We start from the raw sequence: 20239 nt of genomic DNA on the forward strand, positions 1-20239 counted from the left end.
GAAAATTACAGTAATTGAAAAACAATCCGCGATCTACTGAGAGCGCGAAGTTTGAAGCGCGAAGTAGCGAGGGATCACTGTACACTGGAGTTGCTTCTTAAAGTTTACGATGACTGGCAGATGTTAAGGTTTGATCTGAGCCGAAACTTCAAAGCGCCACATGCGTCAATCATTGTGTAGCTAGCTAAACAGTTGCTGTGGCAACTCATTGTGTGTAAGTGAGCAGCTTGAGCAGATTTGAGGGGACTCACTCAATGAAGCATTTAATAAAGACAATAATTTTTCTTACATTGTTCTTGTTTAAAAATATTTCGGTGGGACAGTAACATGTTTAAAACTTCTCATAATTATTACATTTGAAGTGCTTAATAACTATATATTAAAGTACATATACATAAAAGTTTTTTTTTTTTCATGTCAGATTTGATCACTTTTTTCTGTTCACCCATAATAAAGTCATAAAAGAACCAAACTTCATGAATGTTTTTTGTGACAAAGAAGTATCTGTTCCAATCACTCTATCAGAGAAAAATCAGAGTTGTAGAAATAACTGGAAACTCAAGAGAGCCATGACATTATGTTCTTCACAAGTGTATGTAAACATTTGACCACAACTGTATCTTTCCAATGCTAAATCTGAATAAATACATTGAACACACAAAATTTAAGAGGGGGCGGGGCGCTACTTTGCAGTTTTTCACTTATCGCGCCAGGTTCTGGTCCCCACTAACCGCGAAAAACGAGGGATCACAGCATGCAGTCGTCGACATCCTCTGGCTAATTGTATTGCGATGCCCCACTGAATGCTTTAATAATGATAATGCTCACATAACATATTCCAAGCATCTTAGTTTGAAGACATCTAAAGGTCAATAAGCATAACTGCTGTGCTAAGATGTGACCAGCCCTTGTACAAAGGCAGAAGGCTTCTACATTTAATTTGAAGGCAACATTCATATTTGCCCAAAACCGATAATAAAAAACCCATTATCCAATATCATTTAAAATGCTTTTATAAGCCAATATTAATTGGGGGGCGATTGTATCAGACAACTCTATTTGTGGTGAATAAAGAATAATCTTTGACCAATTAAACAAATTTAGTCATTAGTTCTCATGGTGGTTGTGAATCACTGTATACTGTACCTGTCTTGTTGTAGGAATGAGCAGACCCAGTCCGTCTATGGAAATATTGACAGCGATGCTCATGCCGGCGAAACGCAGGTTGCTCTTTCCCATGATGGAATGAAGAGCTTTGTTCCCAGCCTATATAGAATGACAATTAGTTGAACGCTTGACACAACAGCTTAAAGATGTCAAATGCCACCAAGGTGACCCTTTTGGAATGAATAAGAGATGAAGTTCACCTTCTTTCGCCATGCACCTTTTCCACCTGGTACAGTGTCGCATAGCCTGTTGATGGCCTCCCTAATTAGTGGGGTGGAGAAAGGTCAAGAATTAAAAAATGCCAGGGATGAATTCAAACACTGTTGGATTTGATAGGAAGTGATGCTCACTGGCCTCTTCAATAGGTACATCTAGACCAGTGGTGTCAAATGTACGGCCCGCGGGCCGAAAATGGCCCACCATGGGTGGGGTCCAATACAGCCCGCAGGGTTGCACGGTGTAGCTCATTCATACTGTACATACAAAATCACATGCTTATATTTAGGGATGTCCCGATCCAGGTTTTTGCACTTCCGATCCGATACCGATATTGTTTTGCACTTCCGATCCAATACCGATACTGGCCGATACCGATACCGGCCTATCTGAGCATGTGTTAAAGTTGAAAGTTATTTAGCCTCCTTACTTAGTTGTCAGACTCATGTTGAAAAGAGTTTTAGTACTCTTGATAACAACTAGCCAGCTGAATTAGGTGAGTTTGAATAACACACAACGGTTGGTAACAAGAAACTGACCTGTTTATTCAGTGACAAACACAAAACATTATAAATAACAAACAGAAATGGCATAGTCAGTCAGTAAAACGTGCAAATAATATTGTAAACTGTCTTTAAAAAGCAAAACACAAACGACCTCAGTGGAAAATCCCACAAACCCCCCCAAGCTATTAGATGCTTTTTCCGTTTCGTGCATTAGCTACAATAATTGTATAAAAAGCCTCTCAGGTTTAAATAAACGAGTATTTCAGTATCAAGTTAACATTTTAAAACAGTAAATAAAATACTCAAGTCCCCATTCTGTATCAGCAGCTTTAAACTACATTCATTTAATTTTGCGAATCAACTGTTAAAGTTGTTAAAATTGCTCCTGTTATTCCATAATTTCCCTTCTGTCTACTTCAGACATGTGAAAGTTTTAAAACTGTTTTGAAGATAGATTCAAGTCAAGATTTTGCCGATTTAGGAGTATTTTAGATAAAACGTTAATTAGATTCGCTTGGAAGGTTCACAACAGCCTACTAGGGAAGTCTTCTGCTTTAAGATGGCGGCCGTTTACTAACACATCTAGTTTTCCATACTTCAATGTTGCTAACGCCGTCGGGTCTGTCATTTTGCATCTAGTTCTATATATATATATGATATCTATTGTCTACAGTTAAACGATGTTGACGTAGTATGTAGTGGCTGTCAGCAGCAGTCAGGTATTCTTGTGTTTTTTATCCAGCGGCATGAGTTGAGCTAAAGCCGTGAGTTGAGCATTGGCTTTACCCGGGTGTATGACAAGCATGATGTTTACTCTCAGGACGCAATGCGGTCCGTTTCTCATTGCGCCCCGAAGACCGCGCTGTGTATTAGTTCCGCTTTACTCGACATATTTCAATAATCGGAATTTGGATGTTTGTGAATCGTTCTCGAATCTTCACGGCCGAATCGCTCAAGGATGTAATGACGGCTGGGCATGTTGTACCGTGGTTCTAAGTGTTGGATGGTGCGTCTTTACTCACGAGAGATAATGGCTCGTCATCCAGAATGAATTCTTCGACTCTTGTTATTCCCTGGGCTTTGGGACTGTCGAGTGCCAGTTTGTCACGCATAGCAAAATTTTCTGCCAGTGTTAGTTGCGTAGGACCTTTCTCTTTGTCTTCGGTTTTCTTAACAAACTCCTTATATTGTTTGTGGTGGTATTTCGCTAAATGCTTGATTAGGTTGATTGAATTAAAACTTCTTACAGCTTTACCACCACGCTTGACTTTATTGTGGCATATGTTGCGCTCTGTCTCTTCGTCTTTGTCGTCCTTTAAGGTGAAATGATCCCACACAGCTGACATTTTTACCGATAAAGTCTCTCAGTAAATCGGGAGACGGTAATGTAGTGTGTTGAAGGTGTGCCGTAAAATGCGGACTGGATGTAGGAGGCAGCTAAGATTTGTTGATATTTCAGACTATTTATGTTGCCTTCCACACTTCAGATCTCTCGCACACCCCCATACTAGATGTAACCCCAGACCATGATTTTGCCACCACCAAACTTCACTGTTTTGTGGCAAAAGATGGGACTTTTCAGATGGCTCTTCCATTGAATTACACCACAGTCGCCGCAAATATTTCAGGAGACCTACTGGAGCCCGCATGGATATGAGATTCACTCAGAAAACTGAAGTTTGGTGGTGGCAAAATCATGGTCTGGGGTTAGATCAAGTATAAGGGTGTGGGAGAGATCTGCAGGGTGGAAGGCAACATAAATAGTCTGAAATATCAACAAATCTTAGCTGCCTCTTACCTTCCTAACCATGAAAAGGGAGAAATTCTGCAGCAGGATGGTGTTCCATCGCATACTTCAATCAAGATCCTCCAGGACTGGCCAGCCCAGTCACCAGACATGAACATCATTGAGCATGTCTGGAGTAGGATGAAAGAGGAAGCATGGAAGACGAAACCCAAGAATGTTGATGAACTCTGGGAGGCATGCAAGACTGCTTTCTTTGATGTTCCTGATGACTTCATCAATAAATTGTATGAATCCTTGCCAAACCGCATGGATGCAGTCCTTCAAGCCCATGGAAGTCATACAAAATATTAAATTTGGATCTCACAGCACCACTACTTAATTAGTTTACGTTATGTAACATGTTTTCATATTTGAAGTACATTTTTTGCTCAATTTTCACACTACTTTCTGTAGGCGACAAAACTTTTGTCTTGCCAAAATTTGACCTTTATGTCTTCATTAAATGATAAATCTTTTTTCAGTGGAACAAATATATTTTTGTACATTCAACATCATTTGGGAGGGTCTTAGCTTTCATATGAGCCATTTCTGAAACCAATTGAATAATGAAAAGTCAGGTTATTAGCAATTGTTTCTACAAAATGGACAAGCTACAAGACTTTTGTCAGGGACTGTAGACAATCTATTGTTGTTCAACTCTTCATTAAAAATACAAGGGACCCCCGCTACTAGTGAACAGTGAAAGTCCTGGATTAATTGATGCCACTTAAAAATGCATTGGATCATTTTAAATCATGAAAAAGAAAAGGTAAGATAAAAGAAAACATAAAAAAAAGAAATACACATACTATAAACATGTACGACAAAAGGTCTTTTTATTGCAGTTGTTTACAGCCTCATTAAACAGCGCAATGATACAATTATCAAGTGTGACTTGCTTTGCTCTAACATTTTCAGGAATGACAAGCAAATGTCTGCCCGCGTCTGTGTCAGGCAGTGGGTGGGAAGCAGGCTTTGCTGTCATGGGACGCCATGGACAGCAGTCAAGAACCCGGTGGCCCCTATCGAGTGGCTCGTAAATATTTAAAAAGCAGCAGCAGTCCCAGGCTTTGTCTTGAGTAAAGGTCTCAGGACCGCCCCTCCTTACACAACAATGCTGTTTTGATGATTCACACTGGTGTGGACAGCCATTGTTGTTGTTTTTGTCTGCATTCAGGCCTATAGGATGCAGGGTGTTGCTGTTTAACGCAACCGACAAAGAGCGCAATGTTGGATGACGACGTTCAGGAAAATGAACTACATTCTTGACATTGACATCACGATTTGACTATGGAAGGACAAAAAGTCAGCTGCATCAACTATAATGCAAACATTGATTTACCTGTCAAGTTTTACTTCTGCGCCTATTTTTGACTCTGTTGGCAAAAATATTCTAATAAATTTGATTACATCACAGTCACAATCACTTATCTGAAACAAATGCTGTTTGATTATTTATTATGTAATGGCATATATAGTTCCGTAATTTTCAGACTATAAGCCGCTACTTTTTTCCCTCATTTTGAATCTGCCATGACACCGTCATGATTATGACATGTTTATGACACTATTATGGGCATTAATGAATTTTTATGACATGTAAGTATCATGCGGCATATTATGTCACCAACACTCCATTTATGGCTAGCTCGTATCTTTTACATCTATTCAAAAGTGAGATAGTGCCAGATGACACAAAAATGAAATCACGGCCAGTGTTTTCAGTAACGAAGTAACGCGTTACTGTAATCTGATTACTTTATTCAGTAACGAGTAATCTAACGGTTCATTTTTCCAAGCCAGTAATCCGATTAAAGTTAGTTTCCCTAGTGCCTGTGCGTTAGTATTTTGTTTTTGCCTCATAATGTATGTAGAATGAAGAATACTGTAGTCATGTACAAAGAGCATTTCTCATCGGGGAAAAAAAAAAAATGGGTCACGTGTATTGCGATGCTGTATGAGCGCTGTCTGCCACGGCCGTCAACAACATAGCATTCTGACGAGGCAGCGAGGCTAACAGTGAAAGGCAGGATATACCGCAAATGGATGCCTTTGCTCACTTGAAATACAGCCATTACTTCACATTTCTGTCCAGTAAAGATGACAAAAATATCTCCGTGCGTTGCAAACTTTACACTGGCTGAAAAAGACTGTCAGCCGCTAAAAACTCTACATCCAATTCAACAAGGAAGCACTTGGAATTACAACACAACGCGACAAAACTCGAATCAAATCCTACAGGTTACAAGACAGCCAGCACTTCTACAGTTTGTAACCAGCCTTTATGCGCATTTTATTGTCAGTGTTTGTAACCATAGGTGGAGTTTTACTTTTGTGGGGCTGGGGGCAAAGCATGTTGATGACTGAAACAAAAGTCAAAAGTTTGGACGCACCTAAACATTTTTACGTTTTATATATTTTCATTACTATTGTAAATCCTCTCTGAATACATCAAAACTATGAACGAACATGTGGAATGGCAAAAAAAAGTGAAATAGCTGAAAACAGGTTTTATATTCTACATTCTTCAAAGTATCCACCTTTGAGGTGTCGCTGAACTTTTGGCCAATACTGTATATATACGTACATTTATATAAAACTGTTCAAGCTCAGTTGTTGTTGGTTGTGTTTGAAAGCTTAGGTTTACAGAAATTCTAATTCCATCTTGCCTCCACAGGTGTAGTTTTGGCTTAGCAAAGCAAAAGTCTCTTAGGTGGTAGTCACATGATCTGCTCGAAAACTGATTTTGACCCATTATGAAATACGTTGTAGGATTCTTGTTCATTTCATTAATTTTTGTTGTTTGTTTTGTTGCTTTACAACTTTTATAGACAATATTTTAACAGCTAGGTCTTTATTTTAAAGGGGAAGTTCAGAATTTTTGACATTAGGCTTTATCTTGGAGTTAGCGGGGGTTTATTTAGTCGTTGAAGTTGATTTGAACAAATTCCGTGCAGTTTGTCAGTTATTTGTTAGTTTCAGGGCTCCGGGGTGGCTAAGCTAGCGCGAGTCAATGGTGGTTGAAATCAACTCCATCGACTAATTAAACCCCCGCTAACTCAAAGATTAAGCCTTATGTGAAAAATTCAATTACATGTGATGACATTTTTTGTTGTCATTTTTATGTTGAGGCAGCAAAAGGAGAAAAATTGGTAAAAACTTTGATAATAATGTAATCAGTAAAGTAACTAGATTACTTTTTTGAGGTGTAATCAGTAATCAGTAAATACATTACTTTTTTAAGTAATCTTTGACGACACTGCTCACGGCAGCGTCCTGTCATAATTATGATGGTCTTATGACAGTTTTATGGCACCCCTGTCAAATAAAGTGTTACCAAATAACAGAGCTAGCAATTAAGGAAACAACTCAAAGAGTAACTGAAGAAGTAATTAGCACAAAACATGAATTTTGATTGTTATTTACATCTGTAGCACTGCAATGCATGCTAGGAGGCATGTTGGATGACAATAGTGTTGACAGCAGGTGGCAGCTGTCTCCCCCAAGGGAGCAGTGATGGCCAAAGGAAACTTCTTGAAGCAATGAAGCTTTGCAGCCAACTGGTTCAAAGCTTCACGGTGGTTCATTTGGTCTTATGGCAGTCATATGATGCAATTGTCAAATATAGTTGTTTTATCTTTTGGCATAAATATCCCCTAATACAGGGAGGACAGCTGCGACTTATTGTCCAGTGTGCCTTATTTATGAACAAATGCCGTTTTCGTGTCAAATTTGGTGGGTGGGTATAGTCAGGTGTCGCTTATAGTGCGAAAATTACGGTAATTCGATTTTTTTTTTATTTGAGCAGGTGGATTCGCCATTATCAATTATCTTCAATGCTCTGCATCCATTAGGTATATATTTTTTGCTCCTTTTGGTGTGCTCAACTCTTTAATGCTAGGAACAGAGAGTTTAAATGGGTCTGATTAGGTTGGGCGAAATTAGATTTGAATTTACAAGCTGTGCTTGACCTTCTGCTTTCATTCAACAGAGCATCTGATTTTCCAAACACAGACACTTGCTGGTTTCTCAAATTTGAAGCAGAGTTCTTTTGGGTTTTGAAATTTTATGAGATCACAAATCATGTGTGACATAGCTATTCTTTTTCATTGTATTTAAAGTAAGTTGATTAAGTTCTTTTGAATATTTTGCTCCTCTGTGGCACTTTCTGCAGGAGCAGCAAAGCTTTCTAAAAGTTGACTTTGAGTAGTTTTATTCATCTCGGGTCTAGATGAATAAAATGACCTACATTCTAGGTCATTTTATTCTAATCGCAATTGGCCTGGTCTGCTTGTCTTAGGAGCAAGCAGTGTTGTTAATCTTACTTGTAATTAGTAATTTGTAGAGATGTCCCGATCAATCGGGTCTGATCACGTCATTTTCAAAGTATCGGAATCGGCAAAAAAATATCGGCCATGTCTTTTTTTAATATATATATATATATATATATATATATATATATATATATATATATATATATATATATATATATATATATATATATATATATATATATATATATATATTAATTAAATTGTTTTCTAATTGTATTTAACGTTACAGACATAATATGTTACACTCATCCAGAGTCTTTAGTTTAGGCTTAAGGTAGTGTAATCAAATTTATCCCGATAACGGCGGTAATTAATTTTTTTTTTAAAATGTATCTAACACAATTAATGCATGCGTGGCACGACCCACTCACGCATTGTCGCGCTCAATCTGTAATGGCGCCGTTTTACCTATATAGAGAGATAAAAGGCAGCGTAAAATGAGTAGAGTGAATTTTGGCAGCCTTTGGAGCCTTTTTTTAATTAGCTAAAGCCTTACAATCTCTCACCCTACGATTAGAAATATCATGGGAAGCAATGTGGGGAAGCAAGGTAGCAACTGATCTTTTTCTTAACACCTTATGTTATTTCCCAACGCAGAGAAGATATATCAATTGGTAGCACTACGCACAGTCATGGTTCCACTTTCCATCATGCATTTGGGCATGGCTACAGTATCATTTACTGAAAGCTCAACAAATACACTAGATGGCAATATTTAGTCACAATATACAAAATCTCAATATACAAATCAATATACAAAAGTCTTTCTATCTGTGGATCCCTCTCACAGAAAGAATGTTAATAATGTAAATGCCATCTTGAGGATTTATTGTCATAATAAACAAATACAGTACTTATGTACTGTATGTTGAATGTATAAATTCGTCCGAGTTTTATTCATTTTTTTCTTAATGCATTGCCAAAATGTATATGATCGGGAAAGATTATCGGGAATGATTGGAATTGAATCGGGAGCAAAAAAAAAAAAGCAATCGGATCGGGAAATATCGGGATCGGCAGATACTCAAACTAAAACGATCGGATCAGGAGCAAAAAAAACATGATCGGAACAACCCTAGTAAGTAGCAAAGTAACTGACATTACTTTTTCATATTCTACATGTTTTTACATTATACATCCGATAACATCTTTCACAGAAAAGATGTTTATATTAACTGATTGAATTGAACTGATTTTTTCATTAAGAAGAACAAAAATGTAAGTAACTATCAGTTAACGAGACAGCTTCTACAGACATTGCGCACAGCTTCCCGGGGGTGGGGGGGGGGTGGCAGAGCGTCGTGAAAGCTTTCACTGCGATAAATTCAAACACACGCTGTGTTCTAACACCAGATTTAGGTGGAAACAGGACAAAGGTTTTAGTGCGTACAAGCAGGCAGGAGTGTCTCAATAGTGATTTGGTCAAGGATTCGAAAAAAACTAGCGTAATCTTAGCTTGAAATATTTACGTATTATGAACGGTAACTGCTCAGTGTTTCGCTATTAACCAAGAATTTAAGCTGTTTTATGTTCAAATCTATATAAATTCTGGGATTTGCGCATTTATTTACAATAATTTTCAACTTTGTTTTGGTTCTATGATGGCCGCCACGTTGGATTTTGTATCCATACACAATAGTGTAACTTTACATTCAAATAATGGGATAATTTTCAGACAACTGCCTGTTTTTTTTGGCAAAAAATGAGTAATTTGGACATTTCTGCGTCCAAACAAAAGGTAAAGGTATAGAAACTTACTTTTTAACTGTTTTCCTGTTGTGCTAAACCCGCACCGAACCGTGACCCCTGTACTGAGGTCCTTCTGAACCGTGACTTGAATGCATCATCACACCCCTAATACAGTATATGTAGATATTGTGACATCATTCGGGTGCAGGTAGTGGAGGGCCGTTACATTATTTTTTTCAAGAGATGAAGAATCCTGTGAAAATGGCCGCCAGCCCAAACACTACGCTTCCCAGCATGCCAACAACTCCTCCAGGTGTGGGTGCTTAAGCCACTTAATGACAGCCTTCCTGGAGGGGTATATAAATGACGACCAGACTGAGACGGGTGTGGCGCGGAAAAACAAGGACAGAAAGACCTGGAATAAATTATTTTGAGAACAAATCTAAGTTAACTTTTTTTTAAACGTTTAATTTGTTGTTTTATGGTGCTGCATTTCGGCCACTTTCTTTTGGAGAAACCCACTTTTTTTGTTGAATAAAAAAGCTTTGTTGTTGGAAACCTTGATGTCCCGAGCGCCTTCCTGGCCAGGCCTACCTCGTGTGCTTTCACAATATATTTTTCAATATGCAGGTGAGGCTCTGAATCTCATGCCTTTGCGCAAGTTGTTTTGATTTTTAAAACATCACACAAGGTTCATGGGTACGTCATTTAAGTTGAGGGAAAGTGACTATTTTTTGGCAATAAAAAATGTATTACAGTGGGGCAAATAAGTATTTAGTCAACCACTAATTGTGCAAGTTCTCCCACTTGAAAATATTAGAGAGGCCTGTAATTGTCAACATAGGTAAACCTCAACCATCAGAGAAAGAATGTGGGAAAAAAAACAGAATCACATTGTTTGATTTTTAAATAATTTATTAGAAAATCATGGTGGAAAATAAGTATTTGGTCATTACCAGAAGTTCATCTCAATACTTTGTTATGTACTTTTTGTTGGCAATAACGGAGGCCAAATGTTTTTTGTAACTCTTCACAAGCTTTTCACACACTGTTGCTGGTATTTTGGCCCATTCCTACATGCAGATCTCCTCTAGAGCAGTGATGTTTTGGGGCTGTCGTTGGGCAACACGGACTTTCAACTCCCTCCACAGATATCCTATGGGGTGGAGATCTGGAGACTGGCTAGGCCACTCTAGGACCTTGAAATGCTTCTTACGAAGCCACTCCTTTGTTGCCCTGGCTGTGTGTTTGGGATCATTGTCATGCTGAAAGACCCAGCCACATCTCATCTTCAGTGCCCTTACTGATGGAAGGAGATTTTCACTCAAAATCTCTTGATACATGGCCCAATTCATTCTTTCCTTTACACAGATCAGTCGTCCTGGTCCCTTTGCAGAAAAACAGCCCCAAAGCATGATTTTTCCACCCCCATGCTTCACAGTGGGTATGGTGCAATTGAGTATTCTTTCTCCTCCAAACACGAGAACCTGTGTTTCTACCCAAAAAATCTAATTTGGTTTCATCTGACAATAACACATTCTCCCAGTCCTCTTCTGGATCATCCAAATGCTCTCTAGCGAACCGCAGACTGGCCTGGACGTGTACTGGCTTCAGCAGGGGGACACATCTGGCTGTGCAGGATTTGAGTCCCTGGCGGCGCATTGTGTTACTGATCGTACCCTTTGTTACTGTGGTCCCAGCTCTCTGTAGGTCATTCACTAGGTCCCCCCGTATGGTTCTTGGATTTTTGCTCACCGTTCTTGTTATCATTTTGACGCCACGGGGTGAGATCTTGCATGGAGCCCCAGATCGAGGGAGATTATCAGTGGCCTTGTATGTCTTCCATTTTCTAACGATTGCTCCGCCAGTTGATTTCTTTACACCGAGTTAAGAGTTACAGAAAACGGTTGGCCTCCGTTATTGCCAACAAAGGGTACATAACAAAGTATTGAGATGAACTTTTGGTATTGACCAAATACTTATTTTCCACCATGATTTGCCAATAAATTCTTTAAAAATCAAACAATGTGATTTTCAGTTTTTTTTTTTTTCCCACATTTTGTCTCTCATTGTTGAGGTTTACCCATGTTGACAATTACAGGCCTCTCTAATCTTTTCAAGTAGGAGAACTTGCGCAATTGATGGTTGACTAAATACTTATTTGCCCCACTATATATTGTAGCGTCTAAAAGACCACCACCAACTTGGTGATGAAAATGCACATTCGACAGGAAACCAGTACATTATTTTCAATTAATTATACCCACCTGGACGCCACAAACTGTAAGTGCAAAAAAAAAAAGTTGTCCAAGAGTCTCAGATGACACTCGTCACGCTAAATGCTAATGCTAACGAGAACGCGAATGTTATGCTAATGCTCCGAGCTTTAAAGTTTAGTAGTTAGGTGATGGGGTTTGGATCAGGGGTGTTGTTGAAGTTTAGGGTTTGTAGTTGTGGTTTATAGTTAGCGTTAGGCTTAGTGGTTAAGGGTTAAGGTACAGATAATGGATGGATGGAAGTTTTTTGTATGTGGGCTACTTGTGTGATGAGTTTAGCCATTATGAACAATAGTTGTCTATTTTCTATGCGCCCTTAATTGAAAATTGGAAAACAGCATTTGTAGACTCCAACAGTGGGCGTTGGAGTAAAGGATTAGGGTTGTTATAGTTAAGATATTAACTTTTTGTTATGATATATTTGTCGTATTTTGTTGTTTAGTCCCCTACTCCCCTTCCCTTTGGATAAATTTCACCATCCAACATTATGAGCGGGTTCAACGAGGGGGAAGGCTGCAGCTTTCCACAGTCATTAGTAAACATCATCAATTATAGATCCCACCCCCTCCCACTGTATCTCCATCACTACTACCCCCATCCCTCCCCCTTCACTTTAGCCTAGCAGGCTCACATTACTGTCAATCGATTCAGGGAAAGAGATGAGGGTGAGAGAAAGTGAGGGAGCTAGAAAGGGGGAGCGAGTGTGTCTCCTGAGAGACTGTGGCCTGCTCATACGACAATAACATCATGTGTGTGTCGGACATAAAGACACAACAGCTTCTTGTGCTATTGTGTGTCCTGACTCCTATGACCTGTCTTTGGACAGCAAAATGCATTCGAAGGAAAAATGTCCAACATCACTCAAACAGGCAATATTGTACATGGAAGTATCTGATGTACAAGGATTGAAGTTTGTATGCAACAGGCTGGTGCTTAAGCTTAAGAAAAAGGGCTATGAATCAGTCAACATCCATTTTGGGCTTTGGTTAATCTTTGTGAGTCTTTTCATAATGGAAAACAATACCAAATTTTATCATGAAACTTGCTTTTGTACCTGAATTTTCAAAGGTTCAGAGCAACTTTGGAAGATAAACTCAATTTCAAGCACGTTAAAGTGTAGATGAAAAGAAATTCAGGCATCCGTAGGTAGCCTAACATTGGCAGACATGCCTACCAATTTTACTGTTGCTAGGTAAAATAGTTGCCCAAGCTGTGACCTAGCAAAGTTGGTTGTTTTAAGTAAATTTTCTGCCCTGCTCCACCAATACATGATGAGGACAACGGAATTTGTTTGTAATTCAGTTTCACTTCTTGTGTGGGTGTTTCAAATTTGGCAGCAAAGACCAAATTGTCTGAGACTAGCTATGTCCTTGAAGGACCCCTTCTTTGATTGAAAATTCCTGTGGCTTTGTGGTGTGGACTTTGAGACCCCCTTTAAGATAATTTAGCATCACTCATATGTCTAGTTAGTATACGGTAGGTAGGTTAAGGCATCATTTGAATTTGAACGGTTCAGATTCCGATTCTACGATTCGATTCCGGTACCAAACGATTCTCAATTCCGATTCCTTTAACAGGCAGGGTCAAAAAAATTGCATAGTTTATATTAGAGATGTCCCGATCGATCGGGATGCCGATCACGTCAGTTTCAAAGTATCGGAATCGGCAAAAAAATATCGGCCATGCCTTTTTTTTTATATATATATATATTTTTTAAATTAAATCGTTTTCTAATTGTATTTAACATTACAGACATAATATGTTACACTCATCCAGAGATAGTTTAGGCTTAAGGTAGGGCTATCATATTTATCCCAAGTTTTTTTAAATGTATCACGTTAAAAAAATTTAATGCAATTAATGCATGCGTTGCACGAACCACTCACGCATTATCGCGCTTAATCTGTAATGGCGCTATTTTACCTATATAGAGAGATAAAAGGCAGCAGAGAAGATATATGAATTGCTAGCACTACGCACAGTCATGGTTCCACTTCCCATCATGGTTCCACTTCCCATCATGCATTGGGGCATGGCATGACAAGTCTTTCTATCCGTGGATCCCTCTCACAGAAAGAATGTTAATAATGTAAATGCCATCTTGAGAATTTATTGTCATAATAAACAAATACAGTACTTATGTACTGTATGTTGAATGTATATATTCGTCCGAGTTGTATTCATTTTTTTCTTAATGCATTGCCAAAATGTATATGATCGGGAAAAATTATCGGGAATGATTGGAATTGAATTGGGAGGAAAAAAAAAAAAAAAAGCAATCGGATCGGGAAATATCGGGATCGGCAGATACTCAAACTAAAACGATCGGGATCGGCAGATACTCAAACTGAAACGATCGGGATCGGATCGGGAGCAAAAAAACATGATCGGAACAACCCTACTTACAACATATAGGAAGACAATGTAAATGACCTATATAGTAACTGAAGTTATTAAATAATGCAAATAAGGTGGCTTAAAAGTTGGTGGGGGTAATTCGATCATCCTGAAAAGTTGGAAGTGTTATGTCCCTACCGTCCCTATGCAAACCTACGCCCTTGGAAGAAGGATATCCGTGAAATGGTCGGTAATGGTTTCTTTCAGCTTCATATGTTTCCGATACTTTACGGTGGATCTACTCTTGATAAACAACTGCTAAGTCTTTGGAAGCTGAACGTTACAGGCCAGTTTGGGGACTAAATTCAATTCAAACCACTTACCAGTGGATGATTAGAAATTCAAGTATCTGTACACAAACTCGTGAAATCTATACCATCCAATCCTTTTCCCAAATGCCAATCCAGATGGAGTGTTGATAGCAGTGTGACATCATGGTTACTAATAGCTAATCTTGCACGTCTTGCCAGGGGCGCCGTATAGGGGGGAAAAGTGGTACTGATTCTAAGGGCCCATGGCCTGAGGGGGCCCACAAAGAAAATTAGAGCATTAGGTAATCGTTTGCAAATTTAAATATTAATCATTATAATTTTAAAAGGTATAAAACGAAGGGTTTCTTTTTCTTGTTTTGTTTTTGGCCAAAAGTAAACATCCAGAGAGCATATGTACTGCCAGCAACGTACCCCCCCCCCCCGCGTATTTTCATTAATTGGTTTCGTCCGCCCTTCCTTTGATCAGACCGCGCGCAGGCTGAGCAGCGGTGCACATTTACACCAGTCAATGACTCTGAGTACTGTGCGTGCGGTGGGCTACATCAAAAATGTTTTCAAAACAGAAATCAGGCTATCAAAAGAGGAAAAAAAATAAAGCAAAGCAGGAGAGGGGTAGAAAAGGCCAACAGGATGTGAAAAAGTACTTCACAAAGGAAGGTTGGTGTAAATTGTGTCAGTGTAGTGCTGAAAATTAACCTGTTATTTTAGCTCACGCGACGTCTATTAGAAAGCTCAGAAGCAGGTCCCAGCTCACTCCGTAAGAAATACGGGATTTTCCCGACCTCAGTGAGCGACACTGACCAATTCAAGAACATGAATTCCAAATAATGACGGCATTTTTTGGTATCATACACATGTTGAAAGTTGGTGTGGATTTTTTGTTCAATCTGGTTGAATCCAGTTTGTCAAAAATGTATTGAATTTAGTTTGTCATCAATTAAATTTAGTTAGTTAACAAGGAAGGGACCTGGCTTCGGAGCTGTAGCCTATAGTGGAGATTGTAAGTTTTCAAATGGGGCTAAGCCTACTCCATAATGAAATACTGTAATTGTTTGCTAGCTAGTGTTTGCTCCACTTTTAGCTTACATTTAATTAGTACAGCAGGTTAACCCTTTCGCAAGCTCTCCACACCAAAACAGTTGTCTCTGCCCCGCCTGTTGTAATAGGCACAAGCACAACTCCTCTTGCTGCGTCTGGCTCAGCAGCCCTGTCTCCTGACACCCTTTATGAGCCAGCCTCATCTTTACTCCCAACTGAAGGAGGTGAGGAATCAACTTGAACACAGCCACACCACACATAAAATATCAGTGGCTAAGAGACAAATAGTAATAAGTAATAATAATTAATAATAATTATTATTATTATTAATTAATGATACATAATTAATAATTAAATTAAGATACTAGAATAATATAGAAGATATTGTTATATTTGTCATTTTATGTACACTACAGAGCCAGGACCATCTTCAGTAAGACACCTGAACTCTGTGTATACTGCTACATTCCCCCCTAACTTGTCCTCTCTTGGTCTCCTGAATGCAATTTTTAAGATGCAGCTGCAAAGCATTTTTGGAGAAGTGTGCATCGCTTTACGAATATTTTGCACACTCCCCGTAACGGTTGCAGGCGGCGAGAGAGCTTTTAGTAAGCTTAAACTCATAAAAAATTATATGAGGTCCACTATGTGTCAGGACAGGCTTTCTAGTCTTGCCATGTTGTCCATTGAAAGTCAGTTGGCTAGGAAGCTAGACTTTAATGATTTGATCACTGACTTTGCTATCAAGAAGGCTCGGCGCTGGGCTCTTGGTGACTAAGGCTGAGCAACCTGCAATCTGCTCGCTTTGTTTGTAATTGTGAGTGTGATTGCGTGTGTATGTGTGTGTGTGTGTGTATGTGTGGTGTTCGCTTTGTTTGTTATATCATTCTAAAGATTGTTTTTTTGATTGGCGTTAATGTATGCTGTAGTATTGTTAGAATAAAAGTTTTGTTTTAACTTAAGTCATTCATTGTGGTATTTGAGAATATTTCTAATAAAAATATATTTAGATTGTAAAAGATGGGCTTCAGTACATTTCTTAAAGATGATATCAGTCTATTCATTATTGCTCTATACGCTGTATGTTTACATAAATATATTTTCATCTTAAATTAAGGCAGAAAATGCACAAATTAGTGTGTAAAGATTCACCAGAATGCAGGAAATTACGTAGTTGATACTCTAAATGTGTGTGTGTGTCCCGGCACTGGTGGTGGGGCCCAAAGTGATATCTTTTCATGGGGCCCAAAATCCCTGGCAGCGCCCCTGCGTCTTGCCTTATGATCAACTAGTTAGTGAGCGAATATGCATCTTACCTGGTCACCTGAGTGCGTGTGTTGAAATCCAGGGAGCGCATTGACTTCAGCACTTCAATGCAGCCCATGTACTGCACACAGACACACATAAACAAACAAAAATTAAGTGACTACATTTATGCTGTTAAGAATGATAGTTACACAATATTTTGAGAAGAGGTGTTTGATTTCGAAAAAAAAAAAAAAAACATTGCATAATGTAGCTCTCTTAACTCGAAGTTTATTTCTAACCCTGCATGATCTTAAATCCGCGAATAGAGCCTCCCAGTGTACTCCGGTGGCCAGCGGCCAGCTGAGTAGCATCCTAATGGATGGCAACTTGAGGTGCTAATGGCACCTTGACTGGATTAGAGGCACTAAAAGCTCCCGGGCACGGACAATCTGTAGCATCTCCCGTCTCTGCTGGGAGTATGTTTGTGTCAGTCTGTGTCAGGATGCCCCTCATGTAACCTACTAATGTGTATAAAGGTGCTAGTAAACAGTCATTCCCGACCACTCTATTCAATTACACTTAGTTGGTCCAAGAATGATTAAATATTCTATCTTTGTTCATCTGTCAATGTCGACAACATATAGTGTCAAGCAGACTTATTGGCTGCCATTGACGGTGATAGGTGTCCAATCCATTTGACCTGGGACGGTCGAAAATGAATAATCACTGCCAGCCCTGTCAGTTAAAATGAATAAGATATTATTTTTGTCATCGCCCCTTGCATGCACTTTGAAACATTGTGAAAAAAAGATGCATGGAAAAAATTTGCGTAACTTTAGCTTGAAATATTTACGTAAAATGAATGATACCTGCCTGTTTTTTTTTTTGCTTTTAACCAAGAATCTAGACTGTTCTATGTTTATAGCAATAGAAATTCAGGGATGTACGCATTTATTTACAAGAATTTTCAACTTAAAAAGCTCTTAGTTTTGTGATGGCAACCACGTCTGATTTACACTAGTGCTGCAACGGTTAATCGATTAACTCAAGTATTCGATTAGAAAAAAAGATTCAAATAAAATTTTGCTGCTTCGAATATTCGTTCAATGAAAGTGGTGTAATGGTTTGTCTTGAAAATGTTTGGATTTAGTTTTATTGATTTGGGTGGATACTCTAGCCCACTAGTCCGCCTCATTCCATCCACATGGTTGAATCCAGCTGCTCCCTGTTAAGACCAACATAAGCTAAGTTTTTGTTTGATCTAATATTTTTTTAATGATTCGTCATTTAGTTTTTAGGTACAGTAGGGCAAATAAGCATTTAGTCAAACACCAACTGTGCAAGTTCTCCTACTTGAAAAGATTAGAGAGGCCTGTAAGGTAAATCTCAACCATGAGAGACAGAATGTGGCAAAAAAAAAACCAGAAAATCACATTGTTTGATTTTTAAAGAATTTATTTCCAAATTAGAGTGGAAAATAAGTATTTAGTCACCTACAAACAAGCATGATTTCTGGCTGTCAAAGCGGTCTAACTTCTTCTAACGAGGTCTAACGAGGCTCCCATCGTTACCTGCATTAATGGCACCTGTTTTAACTCATTATCAATATAAAAGACACCTGTACACAACTTCAGTCAGTCACACTCCAAACTCCACTATGGCCAAGATAAAAGAGCTGTCGAAGGACACCAGAGACAAAATTGTAGACCTGCACCAGGCTGGTAGGACCGAATCTGCAATAGGTGAAATGCTTGGTGTAAAGAAATCAACTGTGTTTTATTAGGTTATTAGAAAATGGAAGACATACATGACCACTGATAATCTCCCTCGATCTGGGATGTAAATCTCAACCATGAGAGACAGAATGTGGAAAAAAAAAACAGAAAATCACATTGTTTGATTTTTAAAGAATTTATTTCCAAATTAGAGTGGAAAATAAGTATTTGGTCACCACAAACAAGCAAGATTTCTGGCTGTCAAAGAGGTCTAACTTCTTCTAACAAGGTCTAACGAGGCTTCACTCGTTAGCTGTATTAATGGCACCTGTTTTAACTCATTATCGGTATAAAAGACACCTGTCCACAATCTCAGTCAGTCACACTCCAAACTCTACTATGGCCAAGACCAAAGAGCTGTCGAAGGACACCAGAGACAAAATTGTAGACCTGCACCAGGCTGGTAGGACCGAATCTGCAATAGGTAAAATGCTTGGTGTAAAGAAATCAACTGTGGGAACAATAATTAGAAAATAGAAGACATACAAGACCACTGATAATCTCCTTCCATCTGGGGCTCCATGCAAGATATCACCCTGTGGCGTCAAAATGATTACAAGAACGGTGAGCAAAAATCCCAGAACCACACGGGGAGACCTAGTGAATGACCTTTTAGAGAGCTGGGACCACAGTAACAAAGGCTACTATCAGGTACACAATGCGCCGCCAGGGACTCAAATCCTGCACTGCCAGACGTGTCCCCCTGCTGAAGCCAGTACACGTCCATGCCCGTCTGCGGTTTGCTAGAGAGCATTTGGATGATCCAGAAGAGGACTGGGAGAATGTGTTATGGTCAGATGAAACCAAAATAGAACTTTTTGTGAGAAACACAGGTTCTCGTGTTTGGAGGAGAAAGAATACTGAATTGCATCGAAGAACACCATACCCACTTGAAGCATGAGGGTGGAAACATCATGCTTTGGGACTGTTTTTCTGCAAAGGGACCAGGACGACTGATCTGTGTAAAGGAAAGAATGAATGGGGCCATGTATCGAGAGATTTTGAGTGAAAATCTCCTTCCATCAGCAAGGGCACTGAAGATGAGATGTGGTCTCACAGCATGACAATGATCCCAAACACACAGAGGAGTGGCTTGGTAAGAAGCATTTCAAGGTCCTGGAATGGCCTAGCCAGTCTCCAGATCTCAACCCCATAGAAAATCTGTGGAGGGAGTTGAAAGTCCCTGTTGCCCAACGACAGCCCCAAAACATCACTGCTCTAGAGGAGATCTGCATGGAGGAATGGGCCAAAATACCAGCAACAGTATGTGAAAAGCTTGTAAAGTGTTACAGAAAACTTTTGGCCTCCGTTATTGCCAAAAAAAGGGTACATAGCAAAGTATTGAGATGAACTTTTGGTATTGACCAAATTTATTTTCCACCATGATTTGCAAATAAATTCTTTAAAAATCAAACAATGTGATTTTCCTTTTTTTTTTCTCTTTTTTTTTCATTCTGTCTCTCATGGTTGAGGTTTACCCATGTGGACAATTACAGGCCTCTGTAATATTTTCACGTGGGAGAACTTGCACAATT

At 39.0% G+C, this 20239-nt stretch overlaps 1 protein-coding gene across 4 annotated transcripts in view; it reads right to left on the reverse strand.

Moving 5' to 3' along the window:
• shc2 (SHC (Src homology 2 domain containing) transforming protein 2) overlaps window positions 1-20239 on the reverse strand; it is a 76130-nt gene that overhangs the window by 34280 nt on the left and 21611 nt on the right. For all 4 annotated transcript variants that reach the window (XM_057840547.1, XM_057840548.1, XM_057840546.1 and 1 more), the window contains 3 exons: window positions 16998-17068; window positions 1368-1428; window positions 1147-1266 (listed from right to left, as the gene is read on the reverse strand). In XM_057840547.1, coding sequence (XP_057696530.1) covers window positions 1147-1266; window positions 1368-1428; window positions 16998-17068 — 252 coding nt within the window. The remainder of the gene's footprint in view (window positions 1-1146; window positions 1267-1367; window positions 1429-16997; window positions 17069-20239) is intronic.

Source organism: Corythoichthys intestinalis, chromosome 7, assembly GCF_030265065.1.
Source record: "Corythoichthys intestinalis isolate RoL2023-P3 chromosome 7, ASM3026506v1, whole genome shotgun sequence".
NCBI lineage: Eukaryota > Metazoa > Chordata > Actinopteri > Syngnathiformes > Syngnathidae > Corythoichthys > Corythoichthys intestinalis.